We start from the raw sequence: 27,403 nt of genomic DNA, 5'->3' as shown, positions 1-27,403 counted from the left end.
AAACAGAGGTTTACAATGCAGTATATACTTAACCTGATCATATGTCAGAAAATGTAACTGTGAAGTGCATGGCAGCACAAGGGTGAGCATGACGGCTTCACATCTCTTGCGCCATGGATTTGATTTAAGCCTGGGCACATACAATGTGAGATTTGTATGTTCTACCCTGATTGTGTGAATTTCCTCTGGGCACCTTGATGTCTTCCTACACTACAAAGATACACCAGCATGTTAATTGGTTTGTGAGAAAATTGACCCCAATGCGTACTTTCAAGTTGTACTGCATGCAATATAGAGTAAGCGTAAGCTCCGCTGGGAAGGACAGGGGCACCGTGTAATATGTAGGTGCTATATAAATAAGGATAAAATACATAAATAATAATATCCCAGAAACCCCCATTCCATACTTACAGACTTTTATTATCTGCTCCCCAGGAGATGCCTGGAGAGCAGACACAGCTGGCCACTTTGGGGGTGGAGCCAGATTCCATTTCCGCTTTATTTAGCCCCGCCCTCTGAATATAGAGCCGCAATTCCCGGCAATTCTCTCCCCATCCTGCCCACTTCACAAGGAAGTGGGTGAGAGATCTAGATACTATTCCTGGGGTGCGGGGGGGCTCCCTGAAAATTTGGGAGCCTCCCGCAACTTCCGTAAGAGTAGGTAAGTATCCCCCATTCAAATCAGACTGTTACCTCCTCTATCTCTACTGTCCCTTGTAATACTATTAACTATTACTGATGTGTAACTGACATAAGCAGAAACCTAAAGGGTTGATATGGGGCAGGGGATCCTGAATAGCAAGCTTTGATATGCTCATTTTAACACCAAAGAGATGAAGCAATGACGACGTTACCTCTTTTCAAGCTCTGAATCTCCGAGTGTTCCATTTAGCAACTGATTTGGGGTCCATTTTAATGTCAGGCTCTCACCACACTGATGTAGGGAAAGATATCCAGGAATAGCTTCCATATCTTCTTTCTAGAGAGACATTCTACATTTTATTTTGGACATTGCTTACGCTTATGTTTTTTCAGGGAATCTATAAAGCAATTCATAGTCAAAGGGCGTGGCCGAGCTGCCTCCCAACTTTTTTTTTTTTTTAAAAGTACCATGACGCCAGCTGGAAGTGGGGTCGATTTGTCCCCGTTGGCCAGCGCCCCCCTCCTTCAGGGAGAGTGAGGATACTGCTGCTGTTCAATGACAGCAGCCTCCCTGGACCTTCCGCAGCCCAGCACACAGCAGCGTTTGCTGAGCTGGGGAGAGAGACTGATACCACTGAGGAGCAGCAACATCCTCTCTCTCATGCCCAATGTGCTACTAATCTGGTCCCCACCAGGCCCCTCCATCTTGCTTAGACCCGGGTAAGTAGTACCCGAACCTTGCCTCTCAGCATCCCAGCTGCTTTAGTATGTACAGAAGCCCATAAATACTGTACAGCTGCAGTTTAAAACTGGGTTTGGACATGTTCCTTTCAAATCTAAATCTCTCTGCACATTTCAAATCTGCCTGACCTGCAGTGCAACATGGTTCTGCCAAAGTTACTTTTTTGCTTTACTCCCAACTCAGTATCAGCCCCTAGTGCCTGATTCAGACAAGGCTGCAATTTTGCGTCATGAATGATCAATGAAAATTCCTCATTATTATTAGAGATGTGCAGACTCGGGCTGGTTCGAATTTCCCACCAAATTCAGATTTTCCCACCAAAATTGTGTCTCAGAAAGGGGCAAGACGTCGTCATCTTTCATGCACAAACATCATCTTTCCTGGACAAAAGTCCATGAAAGAAAATGCTTGTCCATGATAGATGACGTCTTGCCTCTTTCTGAGACACAACTTTTGGCGGGAAACATTCAAATTTGTTGGGAAATCCGAACTAATCAGAGACTGCGCATCTCACTTATTATAGTGTGCCCAGGCAGGCCTAGTTTAGTGAGTAAGAGGGAGATACGGTCATTTACTTTATTTGTTTAAACCACAGGTTCTCAAACTTGGTCCTCAGGTCATGTTTTTCTGGCCTCCTCACAGAAGTGAAATAATTAGCTCCACCTGTGGATCTTTTAAAATGTGTCAGCGAGTAATGAATATACCTGTGCACCTGCTGGGTGACCTGGAAAACGTGACCTGTATGGGGTCCTGAGGACTGAGTTTGAGAACCACTGGTTAAACTCTTGAAACAAAAAGGACTCATCTCCAGGGGACGAGTGTAATAGGGCCCATACACCTACGCGATCAGCATCCGATCCGATTCACATCGGATAACCCTGCAGTCCCATCGTCACCATTTCTTTTTTTTCTTAGCACAGGATCTGTCGTAAGATCGATCCTGTGCCTCACACGCTCATTAGGGAATAGGGACAAACAGTCATTGAAATGACTGTATTGCCACACAATGGATCGCATGAAAAAAAAAAATGCCACTTTCTGAACACGATACGATGGAACACATGTGCTGCACATATGATCATAAGATACGATTGAAGGACCCATGGGAGCGCGCATTGGATGAAAAAATGCACGATTTCAACAAGACTGAATGTACGTCGATCGTCTACAAATCGCGTAGGTGTATGGGGGCCTTTACTCACTAAGGCAAATAAGTTGCAATTACACTTCACACAATAGTACATGTTGCTTTACTGTGCATTCACAATAAAGCAAAGCAGATTCTAATTAGGCTTTAAATTGATCTAAAATTACCATTGAAACAACCACAGGAAAAATAATACAAGCAGACAACTTACTGGTTGGACAAGAACATTGTTCTTCCCATAGAGAAGATGGATCCTGGAGTTTTGGTGAAGTGACTCGACATATTCTCTGGCTGATGCCGCAAATTTATCTTCTGACATACTACCACTGGAATGCCGCTTCTTGATCTGTAAAAGTGAATAATTAAAATACTTAGGAGGCTGACATGGCATGGATCTAGGGGCAGATTTACTAAAGCTTCTAAAACAGACAAGTGGTGGTAATACCTATAGCAACCAATCAGATTATAGCTAGCATTTTTCTATTGCATTGTAGAAAATGATAGACACAATCTGGAAGCTCCAGAGTGACACTCTACTTGGCTACAAAGTCAGTAATACGCTCCTACAAAGATAATTATCCTATGCACTACAAGTGATAAGCAATTGCACGAATTTCAGTATTTGAAAGAAAGTGAATAAAATGGTGATTTGCAATTAAAATAAGTAAATAAAATACATGTTGTATTTAAGTAATTTTATTACATAGAGTATCTCAATCTCCTTTTCTTTTTAAAGAAACAATGTGTGAATTAATTTGCTGCAAATATATGGTAGTGATAGGAATCATATTACTGCACTACAAGCCTACAACCTAATCCACAACAAGGATGAATGGAAAAAAGAGATGACTCAATCCTACTCAGCACGAAAAGCCATTCTACAATAATAATATGGGATGATTTGCCAAGACTTGGCTAAACATCTGCCATACTCACTCTATCTGTAACTGGGCCAGTAAATTCAACAGGTGTTACTATTCCACAGCAGCATTTCTTTGTTTTCCTCACATTTCATGAACCTAATTTATAAAAGCTGCAATATTTTCTCTACACTACAGGGGGGTATCCACTAGGCGATTTTGACAGGCGATTGCACGATAACGACATCGTTATCGTACAATCGCCCGCAAATAGCCCATAAATCGGGCATGTAAATGACAAAAAAGACCAGCGATGCGCGTGCCCGCTGGTCATTTTTGCCATCTATCATCGCCCGTAAATGCTGGCCAACCTGACGATCCCGTCAGGTTCGCATGTACGGGGAGCAATAGAGAGCACCTACTGTTCTCTTGCTGCTGCCGGACCTCTCTGCAATACACGGGAAAGGAAACAAACAGTCACAACATGTGTGTCCAGCATCATCAGGCTGTGACTGTTTGTTTCCCTTTCCGTGTATTGCAGAGAGGTCCGGCAGCAGCAAGAGAGGCAGAGAGGTTCCTTGATCTGCCTAGACTGAATGAGTGAACGTTCAGTCTAGGCACATCACTAGATATATAAACGAGAGCACGATTGCAATGTCGTAATCGTGCTCTCGTTTGTATATCTAGTAGTGGATACCCGCCTTTACAATGAGTGAGCTCAGGTAGAACAAGTGAGCAGGTAATAGACCCGATAGTTCAGAATTGTCAAAATGTTTTGTACTTTCCTCAAACGCGCTGAACATTTGTGTCTGTGCTACATATAATACCTCTCTGATATCAGAGCGTGCCATTCTGTCCTCTGTAAATAATCATTGGTGACTCATACTCTTGCTTTGCTTAACTTGCTAAGATTGTTATTCTTAATGATATTTGCTTGTCAACAGCCAGATTTCTGCATGTTTGTTTTTGTAGGTCAGAAAATACAGCTAGTAATGTCAGTCTGTCCCAGCAGTTGCTATACAAGAAGACTGCGGCATTTGTCTCTGATTTACGTCAAATTATTTAATTTTACACCTTAAGATGTGTTTATTTATAGACCTGAATAGAGGTTTTTAGTCATTTTCAGTAGCTTTTGCCAGCATTTTATTTTGCAATGAATAGCTTTAAATAGAATCCCGAAGGGCAGACAACAATGTTATCTCTTTCATTTTACGTTTTGCTGACTCTATCTTAGAAAAAGACTCTAGGGGGTATAATTACTAAAGTCTGAGTTGTTGCCCATAGTTACCAATCAGATTCTAGCTATTATCTTCTAGAAGTGCTAGATAAATGATAAGTAGGATTACTTTACAGTACTAGATGTTTATGTAGATACAATCTATAATAGGTGATCAAAGCTATAGAGCACAACTCAAAATGTAAGTGATAAATCTACATAATGCAAACAAAACAGAAAAAAGTGCAATGAAGAATGAAGAGAGAATTTAGTTTGGAACCTAAACAAATATTGACCATTCAAAATGGCAGCTTGTTGAGAGGTATGTTCAGATGGTATTACTAGATCTAAGGCTACCATTGCTTGTCCAGTCAGATGAAGTATGATTGTGAGATATGCCATATATACTGCAAGTTATACAGACTTGAATACATACGCCAAGAGCAGGCCGCTTGCAAGGACTGGAGTCTTGTCGTGTGTGAGCACCATGGATTCTGTGCCTCTGCACCAGTTCATCTGCGGAGGGATCTGTCCAATAGTGATCAGCTGTTTTTAACTTTGTATATTCTAGTGCGCAAGGACCCACTGCAGGAAAACACAAAGCAAAGAAAAAAAATAAAGAATAGCTGCATTTCATAATACCTGCAGTACAGACGGTGTAATGGTTAGCATTACTGCCTCACAGCATTGAGGTTGTGGGTTCTATTCCCACCATGGCCCTAACTGTGTGGAGTTTGTATGTTCTCCCTGTGGTTACGTGGGTTTCCACCGGGTACTCTGGTTTCCTCCCACGCTCCAAAAATATACTAGTAGGTTAAATGACCCCCAACTAAAAAAAAAATAATCCTAGTGTGAATATGTGTGAGGATGTGGTAGGAATGTAGATTGCAAGCTCCACTGGGGCCAGATATTCTCTGTAAAGCGCTGTGGAATATTGCATTGGCTGCAGCCCCTTGAAGCCCATTACAGCTGGCAGGGGAACTTGAAAATTGCGCACCTCCTGCCCTTCTCCCCTGCGGCTTCTAGGGACGGCATCGTCTACATCCCCTGGAAGCATTAGAGCTGGCAGAGAGGTAGAGGAGTTTCTTCCCATTAGAAGCCCTTTCTGCAGATCTCAGTCCAGACTGCCTGTCCAGCACGTGATTAGCAGAGAGTGCTTTCAATGGGAAGCCACTGCAATCACTGGGGGCTCACTAGTGGTGGCGGATTTCTACTGGAGGGGAGTTTATGTCATGCAATATCGTTTTATATTTTGCTTGCTTAAATATTGCGTATTTTATATTATCTGACACCTTTACATCATTTTAATGCATATCCAGTCAAGATGTTACTTTATGTTCTATTTCTAAGGGGATAAGAGAGCACCATAATAAAACTGACATCTATTCTTGTTTTTGTTGAATTTGTTGCACAGTGTCTGCTTACAGTTAGTGGGTGATATATAGATTGGCCAACATTAATCAATGTGAACATATAAATATTATTATTATTACGTGTACAATTTGCAGCAGTGTATTGGAAAACATTACAGCTATTACAGCACCCCTAGCAAAGATAATGCTACAACTGTCCAGTGTCTTATATAAATTATACTGTAGAACTAGTCATATATTGCTATTTTTCTCCAATATTCTTACCTAAAAGAACAGCCAAAATTGGACCACAGACTGGATCAGACATTAAAGATTCTTTCTCATAATATTTACTGTAGAAAGACAAATAATATACAATCGTCATTTTTTATACGCTGTGTTTTCATGTTCTTTTTCATACAGCATTCCTTTAATAAATAATGAATAGTAATGGCCATTTAATAACCACTGAATAAGTAAATACACATTTTATGCATTGCCTTTTGGCTGCCTAGCGCAGGCATACTGTGGGCGCACTACCGCTTCCTCTATGGAAAGTGTCCCTGTGTAAACTGTCCGTGACGTCACTGGTGAGGCTGCAGGAGCAGATAGAAATGTGGGCCTGATTCAGTGGGTCGATGTTGGCCCAGTGCGCATGCGCGAGACCCGGATAGCGACGGGCAAGCTATCGCTCTGGGTCTCATACCAAAGGGGGCATGCTGACGATGGTGAGTGACAGCACGCCCCCTTTGGTGGGCGTGCCAGGGGCGTGGCTGCCCAGACGGAGGCATTCCTATGGGAACGCCTACCGTCTGGGGCCAGCCCCGCTGACATCACAAGTGATGTCAGTGGGAGTGCTCTTGGCTCTGATAGAGCCGAAAGCACTCCAGGGCTTGCGGCAATGAGACCCTACCACAAGGGCCTCGTTGCAAGCCCGATGGTCGCGATGGTCTTGACCATCGCAACCATCTTCCTGGCCGCTCGCTATAGCTATGGGTGGTCATCCACAGCTATACGAGCAGCCAGGAGGCCGCTCTAAAAATTAAGAAGGACGGCCCTGATTCAGAGCGAGCGCTTTGTCAGAGCGTCCGTCTCTGAATCAGGGCCTGTGTACGGTGGAGAGAATAAGAAAACCACTGCAATAATCTGCCTGCTAGGGCGGGTTGGGTACGCAATCCTACATCCCCTGTAGGAGGACATCCCCTTATTTAGTTTTATCTTTTTCATTTTTTGGACTAAACTGCATGATGAGTTTTATTTAGGTTTTAAATAAGTCCTGACAGTAACGGGACATTAGAACTGCTGTGTTTATCTCACATTTGTGTACTAATGTGATTGCTAAAACCACTCAACTTTGGAGTGCCTGGAATCTGTATAGTCTGTGTGGCCAAATCACAATAGAGGCACGGCCGTGCCATACTGGCAGGGCTGCCGACAGCTCTGCTGGGCCCAGGTACAGGGAGGGAGCGTGGCCATGCCATACTGGAGGTGTGGTTATACTCCTGAGAGCATTTCTGAAGTGTAAACCTGCCCCTATACCCTTCCCTCATAACAATGAATCATTTTGCAGTAGTGTGAGGCACCCATTCCTTGCTGTTACGCATATCTCCCAACTCCAACTTTCTACTTACTTTTCACTTATGTGTTATTTTCGTCATAGGAATGTAAAGTTTTATTTTCCATTGTATATTTCTATCTGCATCCCGGTATTCCCCCTCCCCACTTATTATCCCATCCTTTTTTCTCTCCCCACATTCCTCTTTTTCTTTTTAATTCTTTCTATGCTTATTTCATTACTGTAAAATTTGTTACTTCAATAAACATTATTGATGATGAAGAATTTCCACATAGTGACCTATAGTAATATAAATAGTAGCCATACAGCAATTTAAATGTGGATAGCACATGTTGGAATGTGTGTCCTGTAAGAACAGAATATCAAAACCTAAATTTGGAAGCTCTAATAAAAATAATGGGGGTCATGCAGAGTTGGACATAAGTTAGAAAAATGACAGTTGGGAGCTGATTGGCTGGAGCACCATTTATCATACACAGTTACATTTATTACTTGTTTTGGTGATAAAACTCGTTAATAAATGAGGGTCTGAGTGTGGTACGTTGTTCACTGCTGATTGATCAATATTTGGCTGTTGAATAAGGAACAATTTGTTGAAAAAAGGATTTTACACATTATTTCCTTTTTCTTTGTCTCCCCTTTTTAACCTACCATCTTGAGGGGTCATCGGAAAAGAAAAAGAGAGGACCAATTGGTCGAAAAAATTACCTTGGGTCTTCTACAGCGCTCACCTCTAGAAAACACATTTGACTTTTGTGCATTATTCAGTATTGGGGTGTAGGGTGACACCCAGGTGAATGTTAAAGTGAGCTGTTTGTTTTATGCGTAGTGGTGTGTTTCTATTTTTTGTCGCTTATGAGGTTTGCAATCACCACAGGTGTCTATTGGGACTGGTGGCGATCCAGGGCGATCCAGGGTATGACATGTCTGTCATAGCCTGTAAACGACTGCTAGAATTCTGATTTGTGGATGATGCTGGCCATTCACCAGTTATAGTGGTGGGAAGTCAGGAGGTCGAAAAACATAGATTAGTGTTCTTGGTTGGCGCTACAGGTTAATAGGAAATGTGCCTAGATGAGAACTATTATGGAGATAGGAATAAAGATGGTTTACCCAAAGTAAAGGGAGATCACATTACCATTCATTCCTATCTCCATAATGTTTCTCATCTAGGCACATTTCCTATTAACAAGTAGCGCCAACCAAGAACACTAATCTATGTCTTTCAACTATATACTAAAGGTGGTGTTACTTTATTTTGTGTTATTTGGGGCAGCATCATTGTTAAAATTGTGCATAATTGAGTAAAACTTGTACTACTGTGAAGTGGTGGAAGGTCTACACACACTGATTGGTGGATGGCAGGAGCTATTCACCAATCAGATTGCAGGAAACTGCCTGTAAGCACGTCGAGGGACAGAAGGATGAGCTGAATAATTTGGGTTGTCCCATATATCCAAGGTCTGTTTACTAAGGGGCTGGAGGAGGTAATTATAACATTAAAATACAACAGCAATTCATTCAATTGATGTAGATGTGAGTGTGTATGCACTGTCGTTGGTATGCACTGTTGGGCTGGCATGAATAGCTGCGTTGGATGCTAAATCTATGAGATGGGAGCTTCCTGAAAGCCCAGAAACGGGATGTTTCTTATTTCTCATGTGATTATGTTGCTTGACATAAGCCAGACTAGAAATAGGTTCCATGGGAATGGAAAAGTCGACTTAGAATCTGGCTGAATTGCATTTAATTGGGTGATAAATGAATACCTTTATCAGTACACAGTTGCACATGGTGGTGAGTGTCTCTGTCCAGGATACTGGAGGAAGATATATATATATATATATATATATATATATATCAGGTAATGACGAGTTGAAATAAACTTGATACGTTGAAACAGTCTCTGATTTATTGAAGAAAAATCTGAGTGCTGCTGCAGATGGACAATTATGTAATTCACCCGTGTTCTGGCTAAATTTTGCTGTGACATCAGAAAGTACGCGGCAGCTGCATGTGTGCAGAGCTGGCCCACGTCCAGGGAAAGGGGGCGTGAACTAATCACAGAAGGCAAAGCCTCACTCCCTTAGAAAAATTTTTTTTTTTTGCAATGCTGCGCGCTGGTGAGGGGGGGGGGGCGTGGGGCGCTGTGAGCCCCACAGCACAGCGCAGATCTGGGGGGAAGGGAGGCGATCACGATCAGTGTGATCACTCCTCCCCACAGACAGCTGCTCACAGCCTGACAGGCAGAAGGGAAGGGGGGCGGCGTCAAACCCGGGCCCCTCCAGCAAACCTGGGCTAGTGTAATTAGTACCCGCCCCCTCTCTGCAGGCACATATTTAATTGGTTGATGTGCCTGTTTGTCTCAACACATTCAATTGGAGAAGCCAAGACTGGAAGTGGGAGGAGTAATGCATAGAGAGGGGAGGAGTCAGGATTCATTCTTTCCCCCCCCCCCTAAAAGAAAAGTCTGCGTAAAATATACATTTACCAAGTTCCGAAAAGCTTAGCCATTCAGAGCTTGGCCTCATTATCTTACGCCATCTTTAGATGGTGTTAGCCAATTATAATTACAGATGTTATGGTTTTAGATTTGGCAAAACCACCCTCAAGTGTTTTGGATCTTTTCTGTTTTGCTTTTGGATTTCTTTGAAATTGATAAAATAAACATAGCTAAAATCAAGTAATTTGGACCTGTCTAAATGCAATCCAAAACTTGAGATTTGGTTTTCATATCCTAATTCCGAATTTACAGCAAACCAAGGTCGGGACTCGGTTCTACTTAAAACCCCAAAAGTGATCCAACCTGGGACTTGATTCGACTCGAAACCAGAAAGTTTGGGTGTGTTCGGTTTTCTGCAAAACCACACATCTCTAATTATAACCTGTGGGCTACATTTTCATAATGTTTTCATAGAGAGAGCCTAACGGAAACTATTACAGAACTATGATACTTATTTGTAAATGTTATATGCCTTTTAGGCCAGTTGGTTGTGATCAGTAAAGCTGGGTACACATTAAATTATTTTTTAAACGGCGAGCTGGTAGGCGCATGTGTGGACACATATAGAACATATATTAATCCAACTAGGCAAATACCCCATTCCCCTGGAGACACTGAGGTGCCGATTTAGAGTTGGAAGCAAGCCGGCCGCAATTACAATTGAGTGGGACTAACCATGTGCAGTTATTATGTATATGCGGATGCCGAGTACCACTTGTCATCTGCAGTGATGGGATTAAAAACCTCACCTGTAAAGCAGCTGCGCCATCATGCTGGTGAGTTAGTGCAGTTCCCATTCTGAGGAGCAGAAGATGACACTACAGACAGCACCCTGCCAGTGTAAACAGCTGCAATGGAGTGCGCAAAGGGGGCGGGGCTGGCACAGGGCACATTAATGCCCTGTTACAGCACTGGAGGGAACAATAATGAACATCTGAAAAGAGGGGAGAAAGCTACCTAGGGCACGCAGGAGGTCTGCACCATCACCTTACTTCACGTTTTCTTCCATAGTGTATAGTAGTTGGTACAGGGAACTTACTGCTTTATAAGTGTAATGAGTGGAGGTACTTATTTACAAGTTAACTTACAATTTCCCAACAAATTGATAAAAGATTCATAAACTAATATGCCTTAAATTATCGTATGGTTACTATCAGTATTATATAATAATATATGATAGTAATAAATGGACTGGCCGTATGCCGGGTCACTTCACTTCGTCACTGCTCTGCCTCATACTGCCCCCTCCCCGCTATACTTACTGCCTGGTCTTCGCCTCCTGCTGTCTTGCCGGATGGCTGTGCTGTCTCCAACACCGGCAGTGCGGCCGCTGGGGTGCCCTGGCTCCCTCATATCAGATACATGACAGCCATCCACAATCATTATATAGATTACTGCCAGAATGCTTGTCCAATCCATAACACAACCAACATTTCTATGCATTCAATCCAATTCCTACTTTGTCTACTGTAACCTCCTCCATCAGTCATTTCCCTCACCCATCTGTCTCAACTTCAATCTTTCCTAAATATGGTGACAAGGCTGATCTTCCTAGCCATAGCTAGACTTTTTGGTGCCCTGTGCCAGAAAGAGCATTGGCGCCCCCTAATTTTTCAAAGGGACATAATGCACCCAAAAAAGGGGAATGGCCTAATGGGGAAGGGCCAGGGAAGAGATAGGAGAGGCCAGGAGATGCTGGGAATGATAATAAACAGAAATTTGACAGGCCCAAACAGTGCCCCCTGTCCTGTGGTGCCTTGTGTGATGGCACCGGCCACACTACCCTAGCTACGGCCCTGCTTCCTATATCACAGCTCTCTGTCAGCTGCACTACTCTGCAAATCCCTATACTTGCTTCCCATATCCGCCCAAATCCAATTCACATGACACCCTGACCTACAAAGCCCTCAACACCACCTCTTCATACATATTGAACCTCATCTTAAAATGCTCATCTTCGGCACTGCAGCTCCTTACAAAACAATAGAACTAATAATAATATTATATAGACTGAAATGCTGTACAATGTTATACATTGCAAATAAGTGTGAAATGCGTGAATCCTTGGAGAAACCACACAGGGATATACTTTTTAGCCAGGGATGAAGATTTTGACTTTTTATCAGCAGGATAAATGAAAAGAGCAGAAGTATGAATGCAGAACCAAGCGAGTTTTAATTTTTATGCAGTCAAACAAATTGTTAGTTGATCATGAGAACTATAGTACACAGTGGGATACCATCCATTTATATGTACATTTACCTACAACATTAGCTGTGATACAAAACAGACAATGATTCACCATAACCTAAAAGCTCTGCATGTAGCTCAGTTTGTTTCCTGCAGATAATGATAAAAAATGTGTGATTCATTCAAAGCTTATTTCTTACAATGAAAACCAATAATAGTTTGTTTTAAATATTTTGGATTGAAAATTATAAAACCCTGATTAGTTGTTGCAGTAAAATGCTTTATTAACAAATCATTCATTGAATTAAACTATACAACTGTAATGTAGAACCATATCCTATATATTTTTAAAATATAAAAAATATATACTGTTACTCGACTGTGTGAGTTAAAGTGTTACTCAGTTACTTTGCATACTTTACATATAATATAGATATAAGAGAGGCAATTAGAGTGGAGAGACAAACATTTTCCTATAGTGTGCAGCGTGACTTTAACTAATAAAACTGGAATTAAAGTGGAGGCGCCTTTAGCACTTACCTGCAGTTATCCACAATATACTGTACAAATTTATCCAGCACTCTTTCTATCAGTGCAGTACGCACCCAAATGTGCTTTAGGGCCTGTGGGGTGAGTGTGGGCGTCCTGCTTGTGGCTGAGTTTTGCCTCTTTATGGACTCTTGGCCGTTGCAGAGATTCTTCCTAGGAGAAGCGAATTAAGATTACTTTTTAAACCCTATAAGAAAATCTCCACATTTCACAATCAAGTATTAGCAAAAGTACAATTATTAGGCATTTACATCATTTATAACCAAAATGCTATTAACTGTTTGTTGGACAAACATTAACACCTCAAAAAATGTAAATCATTTTTGTTCCTGTGATAGCTATATTATTGGTAGGTAAAATGTTAACTTGCAGGAAAATGCAGGGGAAGACAAGGGCAGGTAACATATGAAGCACATTCGGTTTACGCTAGTGCACCTCGATGGTCCATCCAGTGCACTTCAATTTGCTTACCTCCTTAGCACACTTTGGGGGCTGTTTCAGAGATGCACGCTATATTTTTATTCTGCACATGCGTCCAAATCGCACTATGGGGCATATCCAATTGGGTGTGAGGTTTAGCGAGGTAAAAAATCTTGCGCCCCTCATGCCCAATTTTCTATTACCATGGGTATGCGTGTTTCCGATACCTGCTGTATCCAATTAAAAGAAAGCGGTTGCAGGGTTTTCAGAGCTGAAAACCTTGTGACGCGAAATATATATAAAAAAAAAATTATACTCACCAATCCAGTGGTCTCCAGGGCTCCCGATGGCCTTCCCTCCATCTTGTCACTGGGGAGGTGGCTGCTGGGAGGGTCCGGGGGATGGTGGGAGGAGCAAAGGCTGTTGGGAGATGTAGTTCTCCCAGCGCCGGCTATACACACACAGGGGTTACTCACACCGGGGGTCACTCACACCCACATACACACTTGCAAACACTCACACACACTCAACTACTTATCCTGCGGCAGAAGACCCGGCTACCGACGCTGGATGCAGAAGACACGGCTTCGAAAGGTGAGTAATTAAGAACTAATTAAGCTAGTTGGAAACTTCAAATTTCTTAAATAGTCCTCAGGAGGGGTGCTGCCAGGGTCTTTAAAAAATAAATGTAAAAAAAAAATTTTTTCCTAAAAACTTTAAAAAGTTAAAGTTTTTAGGAAAAATCAGACTTGCTCTGGAGGTGCGAGAAAAAAGACGCTGTGATTTCTATAAAAATCACTGCGTCCCATTTTCAGTCTCCTAATTGAACAGCAAAACCCCGTGGCTGCGGGAAAAAACCCGCCTGCAATTGGATAAGCACTATACATGAGTCCCGATGGTTGATGCCGGCAGACGCAGAACAAATTTAATGCAGCGAGAGGCAATTTTGCTGGGCGTTTCTTGGTGGTAACAAGGGAGTGGCTACTCAGATTAGGTCGTGTCATGGTCAGTCATGCTATATCATGTCTTTTGCTATAGTTGCACTGACACAGGCGGCCATGTTCACATAGAGATTCTGCACCTTCATGGGGCTGGTTCAGTGTTCGATGGAGCGAATGATGTGCGACCGATGACGCATCTTAATCCGCACAGCGGCGGGTTAGCACATCAGTAGGAAGACCATCATCTGTAGCATTGGCATTAAGACACAGTCGCACTGCACCGAAAGGCCCAGTCACGGCTGCAACAGCGTGCACATTTGAATCAGGCCCTTAGTGCCCTAGTTATCCAATAATATTAGCGCGATATGCCCCGAAAACTTAAATTTTTTTAGGTACCCGCAAATATTAAGGATCCCCATGATGTACCATGGAAGGACCTAAGCAGATATCTCCGATATCTGCTGCAGTCCCTCAATTTCCGACAGCAGAAGTAGCCCCCACATTTCGAGCACCGGAATGTGCTACATTCGCAAAATGTACCAAGAGAGGGATCCATAGGATCAGCAGCAGCTGGCTAAAGTAGATGCAATCACTTTACTTCCATTGATCAGCAGGACGGGATCCTATCGGAGCTCCTGTCCCAGTGACTCTATATTCTATAATGATACGTATAAGCGAATAAGGATTTCTTATTGCCACAAATTGTAGTGATAAGGAATCCATAAAAGTAAGTGCATACCTCAAGAAATAATAAATATGCCCTAAGGGACAACCCGCACATTGTGTGGATAGGTGGAAAATCATCCAGGAGGAATAGGGCTGATTGTGAGTCACACGCAAGTGGCTGTAGTTGTGGGCAGCCGAGGAAACTAGACTTCTTACTTTTAGCCAAAGCAAGAATCCGTTCAACTAATGTGGGGTTCATGCGTGTGCCAGCAGAAGCCCACGCCACCCACTCATTTTATGTAGCAACTATCATCATTACTAATGTCAAATGCAGCGACCCCATGCTAGCTGCTAGAGATCTGTCAGGCAGACCTGCAGGCTTCCCTTTCCCATATGCACAACTCACAATCGCACCGAGCTTTTCATACACGCCCATGACACTCCCAAATGTCAGGGTGGTTACATGTAATCGCTTTGCCACTGCCCAGTCCAACCCGCCCTCTCCCCCTGAAACAGCCTATTTTACAGAAAAGATCCAGCAAAGTTCCATTCAACTCAGAATAGGACAGATATATGCAAGAATGTGTAAATGTGCTTTTGCGCATGCCCTGTATGCAAACACTCGCCATTTGTGTCCACGCAAAGCGATTTCTTCGACCATGAATTAAGCTCATACTGCATAAACGTTTAAATGTTGCAAAAGGGATCCAAACCTTCTACCCCTTTCAATTAAATTTACTTTCTTCGTATCTCCTAAAATACTGCTCAACATTTTTCACATTAGCCTTTTCTTTTCCTTAGTGTTGAAAGCTTTGTTCTCCCCCAAAGTGCAACATGGCACAGAATGGGTTCTGTTAATAGTGCTGGATCTCCGCAGACTCCACGCTACTATAAATTACAATTTTATCACTTTAATCATTATTACTTTGAAATATAACGTGGAAATCACAAATCAGACAAGAACATTTTTTATTTTTGAAATGTGTTTGCTGCATTTTGCTGCCCTAACAACTTGCTGCCTGAGGTGTACTAAGAACATAGCAGCTTTCCAATATTCTACTTCACAATTTTAATTGAAAAGATTAATCTAGAATACTTTTTTCTATCAAGCTGAAGGTTTTTTTTGCTCACGCATCAAACATGCTGGGAAGATTGTGGGATAAACTTACCGATACATCCAAAACTTCATGACATAAGAGGATTAAACAACAAGATGACACAATAGAATTCACTTTCATAGCTGACAACCTTTAGACACGCCAAATCATGGACAATCATACCCCAGTCCCATCCAAACCTTGACCCAAGCCCAACCAAACAAAACCTCTATCTGTACAGTAATGTCCACTTTTGAGGAAAACTTTGCCCAACGGGTGGTAGCACTATGACAAGCAGGAGGAGACTAGACACTGATAACGTAAAGTACAGCATCAACTATTGTATGTCCAGTATACCTCCCAATAAATACTCATCCTTCAGCTGTTGCTACACTCCAGTAATTCTTTAGCTGGCAAGTAAATGTTTTAATGATTTTGGGTAGAGAGAAGACTGGGGCGAGAATGTTATTTTAAAGTACCTGCCATGACTAGAGTTGGCAATCATAATCATATATTTCTTATTATGATGCTAATAGTACATGTGTGGACTGGACTGTCAGATTTCTTTCCACATTTCCCTTCTATTCTTCAGAAAATGTGGGTTTACTTACTATTTTCTGGACAATGACTCACATAGATTCCCCATGAATAGATGCCATTAAGGAGACACAAACATCTTTAGTGTCTGTTTTCTATCTCTGCATTTCAGAGCTCATTTAAAACGCGATAATAGCTGCTAATGCACTGTAATGCCTCTCACATGATTATGATGTAATAAGTTCAAAGCTGAAGTATGAATGAGTTCTGTATGTCTGGACATTTGCAGATGTGCTCTGTGTGCTTTTACATGAATCGTGAGAGTTAACAAAGCTTTTGTACTTGGTGCACGCAAAGTGGTTTACTATGGATTTCTCTGTTGCTACTGTATAGATTATTTAATGATGTAGTGGTATATAGCTAAAAACAAAGAGGCATCGTTATAGCAGACAGTGAATTTGTTACATGCTGGATGTCATTTAGACACACAAAACAACCAAGCCGTAGTGCAAAATCCTCTTTGATGGTATTGTGCACCTAGATTTCTGCCAGAGAGTGTGCAGGTTTTCTGTGCAAGTTGGTGGTGTTTGCAGAGTAATTTGCACTGTTCGATGGTATGAACTGGGCAGAATGAGACTGTTCCTTGCTGAGTACGGAGTAGGCACACTAGAATCTATTTTTGCGAGATATAAGCTCATACTTACCTACTATCAATGAATCTCTGGTGGCTCTACTGGACTTCAGGGATGTCCCTCTCCCACACAGGGCAACCATCAGGGGGTTACAGAAGTCCTACATGCCAATTACTGCCTCCAAGTGAAATGATGGGCCTGGGCAGCTTGATAGCGCAAATTATGTTGAATTGCCACAACTAGCTTTACAATGCCGGGAATTGCAGCTCTGTATAGCAGTTGGCTGGGCCACAATTACGCATTCTCTGCACCATGCCCCCCATACCTTTCATTTTGCATTTCAAATGTCAGCAAGTATGCACTAGATTTAATTCTGACGATAGATATGACTGAAATAAATAAAAGGATGGAGAGGTTTTGCCTTGTGGAAGGACAGAACACCTATATCTTGCAATAGCTCCTCAATGGTGGTCATTGGGTCTCACCCTATATTTTTAGGGCTTGTTTACACAAATGCATTGAGAAACCACATGTAAATTAATACGCACTGTAGATGTGGCTTTTATCAACACAATCTATTGTTCTGATAACGGCCGTAGCATGTCAATCATTGTGCGGCTTGGGGGGCATTGCGAGCGATCTCGCAGAAGGAGACATGCGCATGCGCAGTACTTATCCTGCACGTGCTCAAATCTGTCACCATCGGTGTTGTATGCAAACCATTGAGTTTGTGTACAACACAGAATCAGGCCCAGAGTATGGTCATGCGTGAGAAATAGGCTGTGCTGTGTTCCAAATTTGTAAACATGTTGGTAAAGTGTTAGAATGCAGTAGTTGCAAATAGCAAGTTAGAGTCATTAAATTGGCAATCTGTATCAGAGCAGAGAAATCAGTAACAATCCGAGGTCAATACATTGGCAAACATACAGTAATCAAGGGAACTATGGCAAACATGAGCATGGTAAAAGCAAGAGCAGACAGGTTTAACGCTATAGTCGGCAATGTGTGAGTACCAACAATAATCTGATAAAGCTCCTGTGCCCAGTCACTCAGTCAGACACGTAATCACCACATTGGGAAACATATAGCTGAAGCTGGGTATGATCTCATGATCATACAAATTTTGCATGAGGAGTGGTGAAAGTACTGAGACTATTATCGTTCCCATCTCTAACTCTGACACTGCTCCTCACAAATACGCTATTAGAATAGATTTTAAGAATTATGAAACCATTGGCTGGATAATAAACAAATATGTAGCACAGGAAGTCTTACTGGCACTCCTGCTAAATGGATCCGGTCACATAGTCGACAGTGACCATCATTATAGCATTCAAAATGTTGACATGGATTTGGGTTATGCTGCGTGGGAGGGGATAAGGTTAGGATTTAGGGTTAGGAATAGAGGAGAGATACTTACTAGAACCTCTGCTCATCACAGGTCTGCGCTGGACGTGCTGCACACACATCATAGCCGAGACCCAGAAGACGATAAAGGAGACAGCGCTGCTGCCGGGAACAGCTAAGTGATTGCTTGGCCACCATTAGGTCGACATTCTGTCATGTCGACATGTCATCTGTGTAGACATGATTAATATCGACGTGGTCACTGTTGACATGATAAGCATGCCAACATGCGGCATGTCGACGTTTCGACCATGTCAACATTCTCATGTCAACCTGATGCACAACGACATGAGAACTGTCAAACTAACATACCACACACATGGCTAAAATCTCAGGGCCTGATGCATAGGTGGAAGTAAATGAAGTGTACATTGCTCAAAAGAAGCGTGCTAATTTGAGGATAAGCTACTTGTCACCTTTGGTGGGGGTCCATGAGGAATTTTACTTTACTTGTGGCTTCAGGCCCTGCCGCCAGGATATTTGTGTTATGTCTCAAGTTCTGTTTTATATGGGCATTGAGTTGTTTTGTTCTGTGGTTCATAGCCTTTATTCATTTTCAGTTGATCCTCTTTACATAATATCCTGTTGATAGTAAATTTATCTGAGTTATTGGCCAATCCTATGTTTTTTTGGGTGGCAGCAGTTGATTTTTCTTTATTACCTTACTTGCATATTTCCCTTTTGATAGGGCATCAAGGTATGGCTTTTCTTCCATTAAGTTTTTTACTAGCCTATTTCTATGGATTCCTTTTGGGGGTATTGAGCTCACATTCCATATGTCCTTGGATTTGAGATTATCGATTGGGAGGGACTTGGGGATTTTGATGGCCTTTTTGTCAAATTATTTTGTCTAACATTATTCCCAAGCAATTGTGCCGTTGTAACAGTGGTAATGTGGCCATTGACCAGGCTCGGAAGAGAGTGAATATGGTGGTGGGTAGGAGTCTTGGAGGTGGGTGGTCAGTCATCCGATGATTAGATTTAGAGATGCACATCTTTACAGATCTGATTTGGTTCAGGGTGTGAGGTTCCTGTAGGCTTGTGGCAAGGTGGTGGCTGCGGTTCCTTATGGGAACCTTTATTGGCAGGTAAGAACAGAAGTTGTGGCAGTCTTGATTTATGTCTTGTAGTGCTCCCCCCTCCAATAAACGAGTTAGGCTGACTTACCCTACTGTAGTCAGTGGCACCACTGGTCCAGGTGGGCGTTTTGTGTGTCATTGGGAGAGGAGTTTGGATACTTTAAGTTGTTGGTAATGGGTTTGCAGTTAACCTTCATTTGAGATTTAAGTTTGCTAGATGGGCAGACAATTGGCCCTCATCTAAATTTTGAGTTGATTGTGATTGGCTGGCAGTTGGCCCCAATCTAGTTTTGATTATTGATGTCATGGGCTGGCAGTTGGCCCCCATTTAATAGGTTAGATTTAGTTTACATTTATACTGCATGGGCTGTTCTTTCTTCACCACCATACCTTTTCCCTTTTACTAATATAAATAAAGCTGACCCTTTTACCTGCCAATACATCTCTGAGTCATTCTTTTTAGCTAAGTTATTGTTACTTATTTATGTATAAATTTAGGTTGCCATCAGCCAATAGACAGTTTATATATATGATCACCTCTTTGGTAGTTCAATCCTTTTAATTTGAACTAAGGTAATGTTTCCCATGTTATAATTGTTTCAGGAGCTTTTATAATTGGGATTAAACCAATTATCACACGCAGTGGCGTAACTACTGCCCCCGCAGCCCCTGCGGTGGCTTGGAGGCGCTGGGTAGCTTGGGGGTGACGGGGGCAGTAGTTACGCCACTCAGGGGTGGAACTCCCGTGACTTCGGAGGGTGCAGGGGGTGCAGTCGCACCCCCTGCACCCTCCATCAGCCGGGCGCCCGCTGAGTGTGTTACCAGCGGGCGCCCGGCTCCTATTCAAACTCCCGGCGGCAGCCAGACGACGGAGCTCCCTCCGTCTTCCGGGTCCCACAGAGCACTATGGGAGTGACGTCATGACGTCACTCCCATAGTGTCGAGGAGCGTACGCCGGGGTATGGACGGCAGCAGCACCGGAGCGGGGATAAAGGTAAGTGGTTTTTTTTTGTGTGTGTTTGTGTGCACGTGGGGGAGAGCAACTACAGGGGACTAACTACTGGGGGCAACTACTGGGGGCAACTACAGGGGGCTCACTACTGGGGGCAACTACAGGGGGCTCACTATTGGATCAACTAGGTGCAACTACAGGGGGCTCACTACTGGGGACAACTGCAGGGCGCTCACTACTGGGGGCTCACTACTGGGGACAACTACAGGGTGCAACCACAGGGGGCTCACTACTGGGGCAACTACAGGGGGCTCACTACTGGGGGCAACTACTGGGTGCAACTACAGGGGGCTCACTACTGAGGGCAACTACTGGGCACAACTACAGGGGGCACTACTAAAATGGGCACAACTACAGGGGGCACTACTAGAAGGGGCACAACTACAGGGGGCACTACTTGAAGGGGCACAACTACAAGGGGCAGTGCATATGGGCACAACTACAGGGGGCACTACTTTAATGGGCACAATTACAGGGGGCGCTGCATAATGGGCACTACTACAGGTGGCATTGCATAAGGGGCACTATTACAGGGGGCATTGCTTAAGGGACACTAGTATAGGGGGCATTGCATATAGGCACAACTCCAGGGGGCACTACTGTAATGGGCACAACTACAGGGGGCCCTGCATAATGGGCACTACTACAGGGGACATTGAATAAGGGGCACTATTACAGGGGCCATTGCATAAGGGGCACTAGTATAGGGGGCATTGCATTTTGGGGCACAACACAGGGGGCACTGTATAAGGGGCACTAACTTGATACACATAGTTTACAGGTTATAAACTATGTTCCCAATAATCTGGTTCTACACAGACATAAAAACTGTGCAACCTGTCTTGAGCTGAGGTGACCGGCAGGAGCAGAGAGGAGGGTTGGTGAAGTAGATCTGTTGGTGGGATGTAATGGACATTACTGTTTGGCATAATGTGTATTTGGCATTACTGTGTGCACAATGTGCTATTAGGGGCATTACTGTGTGGCATAATGTGTAAGGGGTATTACTGTGTAGCATAATGTGTTGTATGTAGCATTACAGTGTGACATAATGTGAAATAGGGGGATTACAGCATGGCATAAATTTGTTATAAGGGCTTTACTGTATGTCATTATGTGTTATACGTGGCATTATTGTGTGGCATGTGTATGGGGCATTGCTGTGTGGCATAATGTGTTGCAAGGGGCATTCCAGTGTGGCACACTGTGTTATAAGTGGCATTACTTAGTGTGTCATAATGTGTAAGGCACGTTGCTGTATCATGTAACCACACACCTTAAACATCGTCTTTGGGTGTGTTTGATCTTTGGGTGGGGGGCGCCTGAAACTTTTTTGGCATGGGAGAGCAAAATTTATAGTTACGCCACTGATCACACGGTAAATTCAATAGTATTTAAAAGTCTGGCACTAGGTAATAAAGAAAAAAAAAACAAGACATCTTTTACTACTGGTCTTCATTTTCTAATAGTGGAAAGTTCTACAGAGCCCCATACAAGTAATCAAGTATTAACAGAAAGTGTTACAGCAAATATGGCTTTAAATTTTTTTTTATAACTATTACTAACCACAGAATCAGGACTGAGTCATTATTAATTTCTAAGATAATAATGTATTTCTTCCAAATTACACATGCATTTATTTCAATATCCTTTTACAGTAGACAGCAGATTAAATGAAATACATTGAGCTACAGTACAAGTCAATGTTAATCATTTTTATACAGACAAAATACATTTCACTTACTCGACACATCAATTGTATACACACTTCAGAAAATCCTGCAGTTTTGTATCTAATATTTAATTAAATGGAACAGTTAATAATAATTAAGGAGTGTTTAATAATATTTTACGTTTAAATGTGGAAGAGAAACTCTAGTAGACATGTATAAAGTAAAAATAATAATACCAACCTCTTCAGTTGGTTTGCACGGCAATGATCTGATCAATAAATCAAGCCTAGAGGGTATATTTACTAAGCGTCGGTTTCGAAACCAATGGGCATCACTATCATTTTAGACCATCAAAATACAGAATTTACTAAACATCGATTTTGTCTGTCATTTGTAATTTGCCATCAATGTCCATTTGTTTTAAGCCCCTATACTGCCGCAAATAGGACTAGAATCCACCATCAATCTGCATCTGATTTAAAGCACTGTACAGATCAGTATGATCTAAATAGGTAAAAATTGTAAAATTACAGAAAAAAGGTGTGAGGTCCCATCCCTAAATGGGCCTCTGAGCCTAGGCTGGTATTAAGAAATAAGGGGAGAAATGGAGTGGAGTCCCCCCCAATTTACCACTAACTAGCACTAGATTGAAGAAGCCAGGGCAACTGACACTATAGCAGGGGACACAACGGGTGGGGGGTTCTTCTCTGCATCCCTGGGGCTTTGGGTGCGGGGTAATAGTATAAATAAAGTTAAAAGTTGAGGGTTGGTTATGGCAGAGGGACCCCACACTGTCTGTCCCCCTACTATAGCATCAGCTGCCCCCCCTTACCTATTTTTCAATATCAACCCTAAGTTTAGAAGCCCGGGGATGGTTGTCAAGTTTTTAAAAAATGTACAAAGCAAAGTCTACATAGATAATGCTGATCTGTTCAGTGCTTCACATCAACTTGCCTGCCAGTAACAGGTATTATTTGGGTGGGTTAGCCATCAGATTTTGATCGGTCTAAAGCCAGTGTTTAGTAAATATGGAGTTTCTATTCTGCTAGTTAAAAAAGTTCTCGGCTGATTTGCCTTTAGTACTGTAAATCAGAGGATTGCAAACCTACCAGGAATCCACCCAAAGACGCGAAACTCTTAATGTCTGTGGAGCTTTTATGACACAGTTCTCTTCTACGGGATGTAGTTATTAGACCGACGGACACAATGCCGGCGGTCTAAATACCGCTGCTTCCTGGCCGACACAGTACTTAACATAGGCTTTGAAATGCCGACGCCTATGTTAATCCCGACGCCGGAAGACCGACCCCCGCCATCCCGATTGTCGTCTGACGGGTAAGTATAACACTTACCCGGCGGACTTAGGGTTAGGAACCGCCACGGGAAAGGTTAGGGTTAGGCTAGGGGAAGGGTGGTTAGAGTTAGGCGCCACTAGGGAGAAGTTAGGGTTAGGCACCCCCCAGGAGGGTTAGGGTGCGGGGAGTGAGGGTTAGGTTTAGGCACCCCTGGGGGGAGGTTAGGGTTAGGCACAAGTGGGGAGGTTTGGGTAAGGCACCCCTAAAGGAGGGTTAGGGGTTAGGGTGGGGAGGAGGGATAGGATACTTACCACTGCCTGTCAGGATCTCCTACCATCGGGTTTTCACTGTCAGCCGCCGGTATTTCAATCCCATTCCTTCTCGTACCTATCCACTGCTCATTCAGCATTTCTACCTCTGGCACATTCTTATTCAGGAGCATCTTATAAAAGAGATGGACCATGTGCAGCCTCTAAGCTTGCCCCTCCTCTCGCCACTACATGTGTAGTGTAGATTGAGTCATGGGGGTGTGGCCCAGTCTAATCATGACGACCAACCAGAGGTAGAGCTGCTCATCCAAGCCTTTATACAGATGTTCTGCATCTGTGCAGTAACCATCGGGATGCATGTGCAGTGCGACTAGAATGCACAGACAGTACTTACAAATTTGGCCTTCTGACTCAGAATCAGGCCCATTGTCTCATAATATGACAATTTCAGTTTGCAGGTGACTAGTTAACTTGCAGGTGACTTTAAGTGGCCGGTTCAAACAGTCTTCTTCATCCTTGTGATTATTGTTTTTCCTTCACTTAACTACTACATATATGATAAAATAAATTATTTTGTATTTTTTGACAATGGTTTTTATGTGTTAGATTTGGCCCTACTGCAATCTAGTGGCTAAAGGTATTATTCACATTTATATTAATTCTATTTGTATGACATAGAATGAAGGTGTAGCTACTATCATTATAGTGTTCACTCTAGGTTTTCATTAGGGCATTGGAGAGGGCATATCTGCATGTTCCCAAAAAGGGGGTGTTGCATCTCATGGAGAGGGCATTGTCCTATGGCACATCCCCCCTTCCATCACTCACGAATCCCGTACTGTGAACAGATGCCTTGTGCATGGCATGTATTCGCCCGGCAGTGTGTTTCATCCACAATCTCCCCCCCCCCAATGGGACATTATGGCCGTGGGGGAAGGGGTAGGACAGGACAGGGAGAGATGCAGTAGCACAGTGGGAGGCAGGATGTCACGGGCCCGCCGATGTCAGTGTGTGATCACTGGGACACCTCCATAAAGGCAGGGTGCATTTTTGCTCTTTAAAATCGGGCAGGGCATGGCGCCCCGCTGAAACATCCTATCAGGAATGCTACATTAAATATACCATTATCTGATAACTTTCTTTAGTATGGGGATGATACCATAAACTGCATGTCTTTTCTTTTTTTTCTCTAGAAAGCCTGTGGATTATCTCCATGATTTTTTCACTTTCAATCACGGTACATTTTACACTAACTTCAGCCATTCTTGTTTATTTGCAATGTGAAAGAAACTAAAGATGCCTGTGTCTTGCCCAAATATAGATAATTTAGCTGAGCTATTCAATTGAACCCTCAAACATATGCTAAATATAGATAGACATGGTAAAGATTAAGATACTCTTCTGCGTATATCTATTAGCCTCTCACCTTTTTCAACTTCTTCACCCAAGGTGATACTTATTCATTCAAGGGAGTAGAAAGACACAGCAAACGAAGAATGGGAGGAACAAACTCATCCAGATACAAATGTCATGCAACATGCTAGATAATTAAGAGTTTATTAAAAAAAAATAATTATCATTACCCATTATTTTGAGGAAGCACAAAGATCCCAGCAACAGGTTTTAAAAGGGGCAACAGTATGTAGTTTTGACATAGGAGAAAGAGAAAGGGTGCATGTTTCCACAGCTATTATCGTATTGGCAAGAGCAGTATGTAATACTAAACAACGAGACTGAAGGAAGAAATAACAAATGTATGATATAAAGTTTGTAAAACCTTGGAGAGACGTTGAGTCTGAAACTCTCCCTGAACCAGCTGTAAGAATATCTGATGACCTTATGCTAGAAGGAAAAACACAAGGCTAAAGCGTTTGTAAATTACAATAAAAAATGTTTCGTACATTATATCATCTCAGAACAATGGATCACAGTAAAACAAAAACCCTATAGAAGTCTAGAGGCAAAAAGAGAAGCGATATAATTAGAAATTCAGATAACATTAACATTATGGGTACTTCAAGAGCCACATATACCAAATTTCCAAAAATATTGTTATAGCTCTTGGCCTTCATGGAACACCAGAAACCTTTCAAATATTATAACAACATGAGATGATAAATAAATTATGAAGACCATTTACTCCCAGTACAGTATGCCTAGGTCAAATTGGATATTATATCACATATTGTAGTTATTCACGGTGGGCATTAGAGGCAATTTTAGATACATTAAAAATAAAATAGTTATTGTATTGGTAAACCAAATACAGTACATAATGGAAGCTACATTGCCAGCTATAGAGAACAATTAATCCCATCCACCAACATGCCCTGTCAAAGTTTTAGCACACCCTGATAGCAAAACTGTGGCAGGGCATGCTGGGATGTGTAGTTCCACAGCAGCTGGAGGGCTGCTTATTGCCCACCCCTGTTCTAAACCATCCCGATTTTGCTCCTAAACTGTGCATTTCAGTTGACAGCCCCATAGTAGTGCATACTAAAATGTACAAATTGAGGCTACCATATGTACAGGTATATGCGCACTGCATATTGAGCCGAAGTATGTGCTTTGGCACTGCTCCTAATTAAACTGACCCCAATGTGATAACAGTGCTACCTTATTGATATATGAATATATTTGTTTCTGTAATCCTCCTATGTAACTCTAGCCATTTAAAAATTATATTCCCCAATTGATAGTAAGATAACTTGAAAATCATTGTCAATAATTTTAATTTGCCCCATAGTGTTTCTATTAAATCCCACAGTCTCTTTTATGTCAATGTTTTGAATATTTAAGGAATCCCAATGGTTTTAGCAGCAGGAGTCAAATCGGGACATGTTAATAAGAACAGAATCAACTGCGGAGATTGCGTTTTCATCTCTGTGGGGTTCCAGATCCCCCTTTGATGAATATATCTTATAAATTAAGTCATACTGATAAATATTTGATGCTGTTATTAGCAGAGGAGGTTGAGATGTACTTCCTTGATGTATATTTATCACCATAATTCATCAAAAATGTATTTTCTGTATAGTTTACTTAAAGTATAGATAATGTTGTGTCTTCATTTTTTCATTACCTTTCCCTTTTACGCCTGTTTATCAAGCACAAGTTACGCGTCTGAAGTCGCCTGAAGGCGAGAGACAGGTCACCCTTACAGACTATCCACTCAGCATTATAAAGTTACTTAAACTGCAGTTAAAGAAGAAAGTGGCAGTCACATAGTCACTGTAACAGAATGTGACACAAGAAAGTACAACAGAGAAGCACTGCAACGTAAGTCACTCATTTGATAGACAGCTACAGTGACCGAACTTGATGCATTGCTCAAAGATGTATATTGGGACGAAACAAGATTTGTGGAGAGAGGTTTCCAAATGCTTGATTTGTTACTAGCGGTTTTGGTGACAGTAGAATAAGAAGAGAAGACTATTCATAAACCTGAAGAAATAAAACCCAGAGGTGGGGCTGAAACATGTTTGGATGGTGGCTGGTGGGAATGAAAATAATGGGGTTTATAAAGGACTGTAAATATGAAGAATTCCTCTTTGTCACTTTAGATCTCTCTCCCATACTCTGTTTCATTCTGTCTGTC

At 42.3% G+C, this 27,403-nt stretch overlaps 1 protein-coding gene across 4 annotated transcripts in view; it reads right to left on the bottom strand.

Annotated features, from left to right (window-relative positions):
• Positions 1-27,403, bottom strand: part of SGSM2 (small G protein signaling modulator 2) — a 483,760-nt gene that overhangs the window by 113,025 nt on the left and 343,332 nt on the right. For all 4 annotated transcript variants that reach the window (XM_088449453.1, XM_088449451.1, XM_088449450.1 and 1 more), the window contains exons 4-8: positions 12,769-12,930; positions 6,245-6,312; positions 5,044-5,192; positions 2,743-2,877; positions 855-979 (exon numbers count right to left, since the gene is read on the bottom strand). In XM_088449453.1, the coding sequence (XP_088305579.1) occupies positions 855-979; positions 2,743-2,877; positions 5,044-5,192; positions 6,245-6,312; positions 12,769-12,930 (639 nt within the window). The remainder of the gene's footprint in view (positions 1-854; positions 980-2,742; positions 2,878-5,043; positions 5,193-6,244; positions 6,313-12,768; positions 12,931-27,403) is intronic.

Source organism: Taudactylus pleione, unplaced genomic scaffold (genome assembly GCF_031769625.1).
Source record: "Taudactylus pleione unplaced genomic scaffold, aTauple2 ptg000485l, whole genome shotgun sequence".
Taxonomy (NCBI): domain Eukaryota; kingdom Metazoa; phylum Chordata; class Amphibia; order Anura; family Myobatrachidae; genus Taudactylus; species Taudactylus pleione.
Note: the sequence above shows the minus strand (reverse complement) of the source record. Positions and strands in the feature narration are given on the sequence as shown.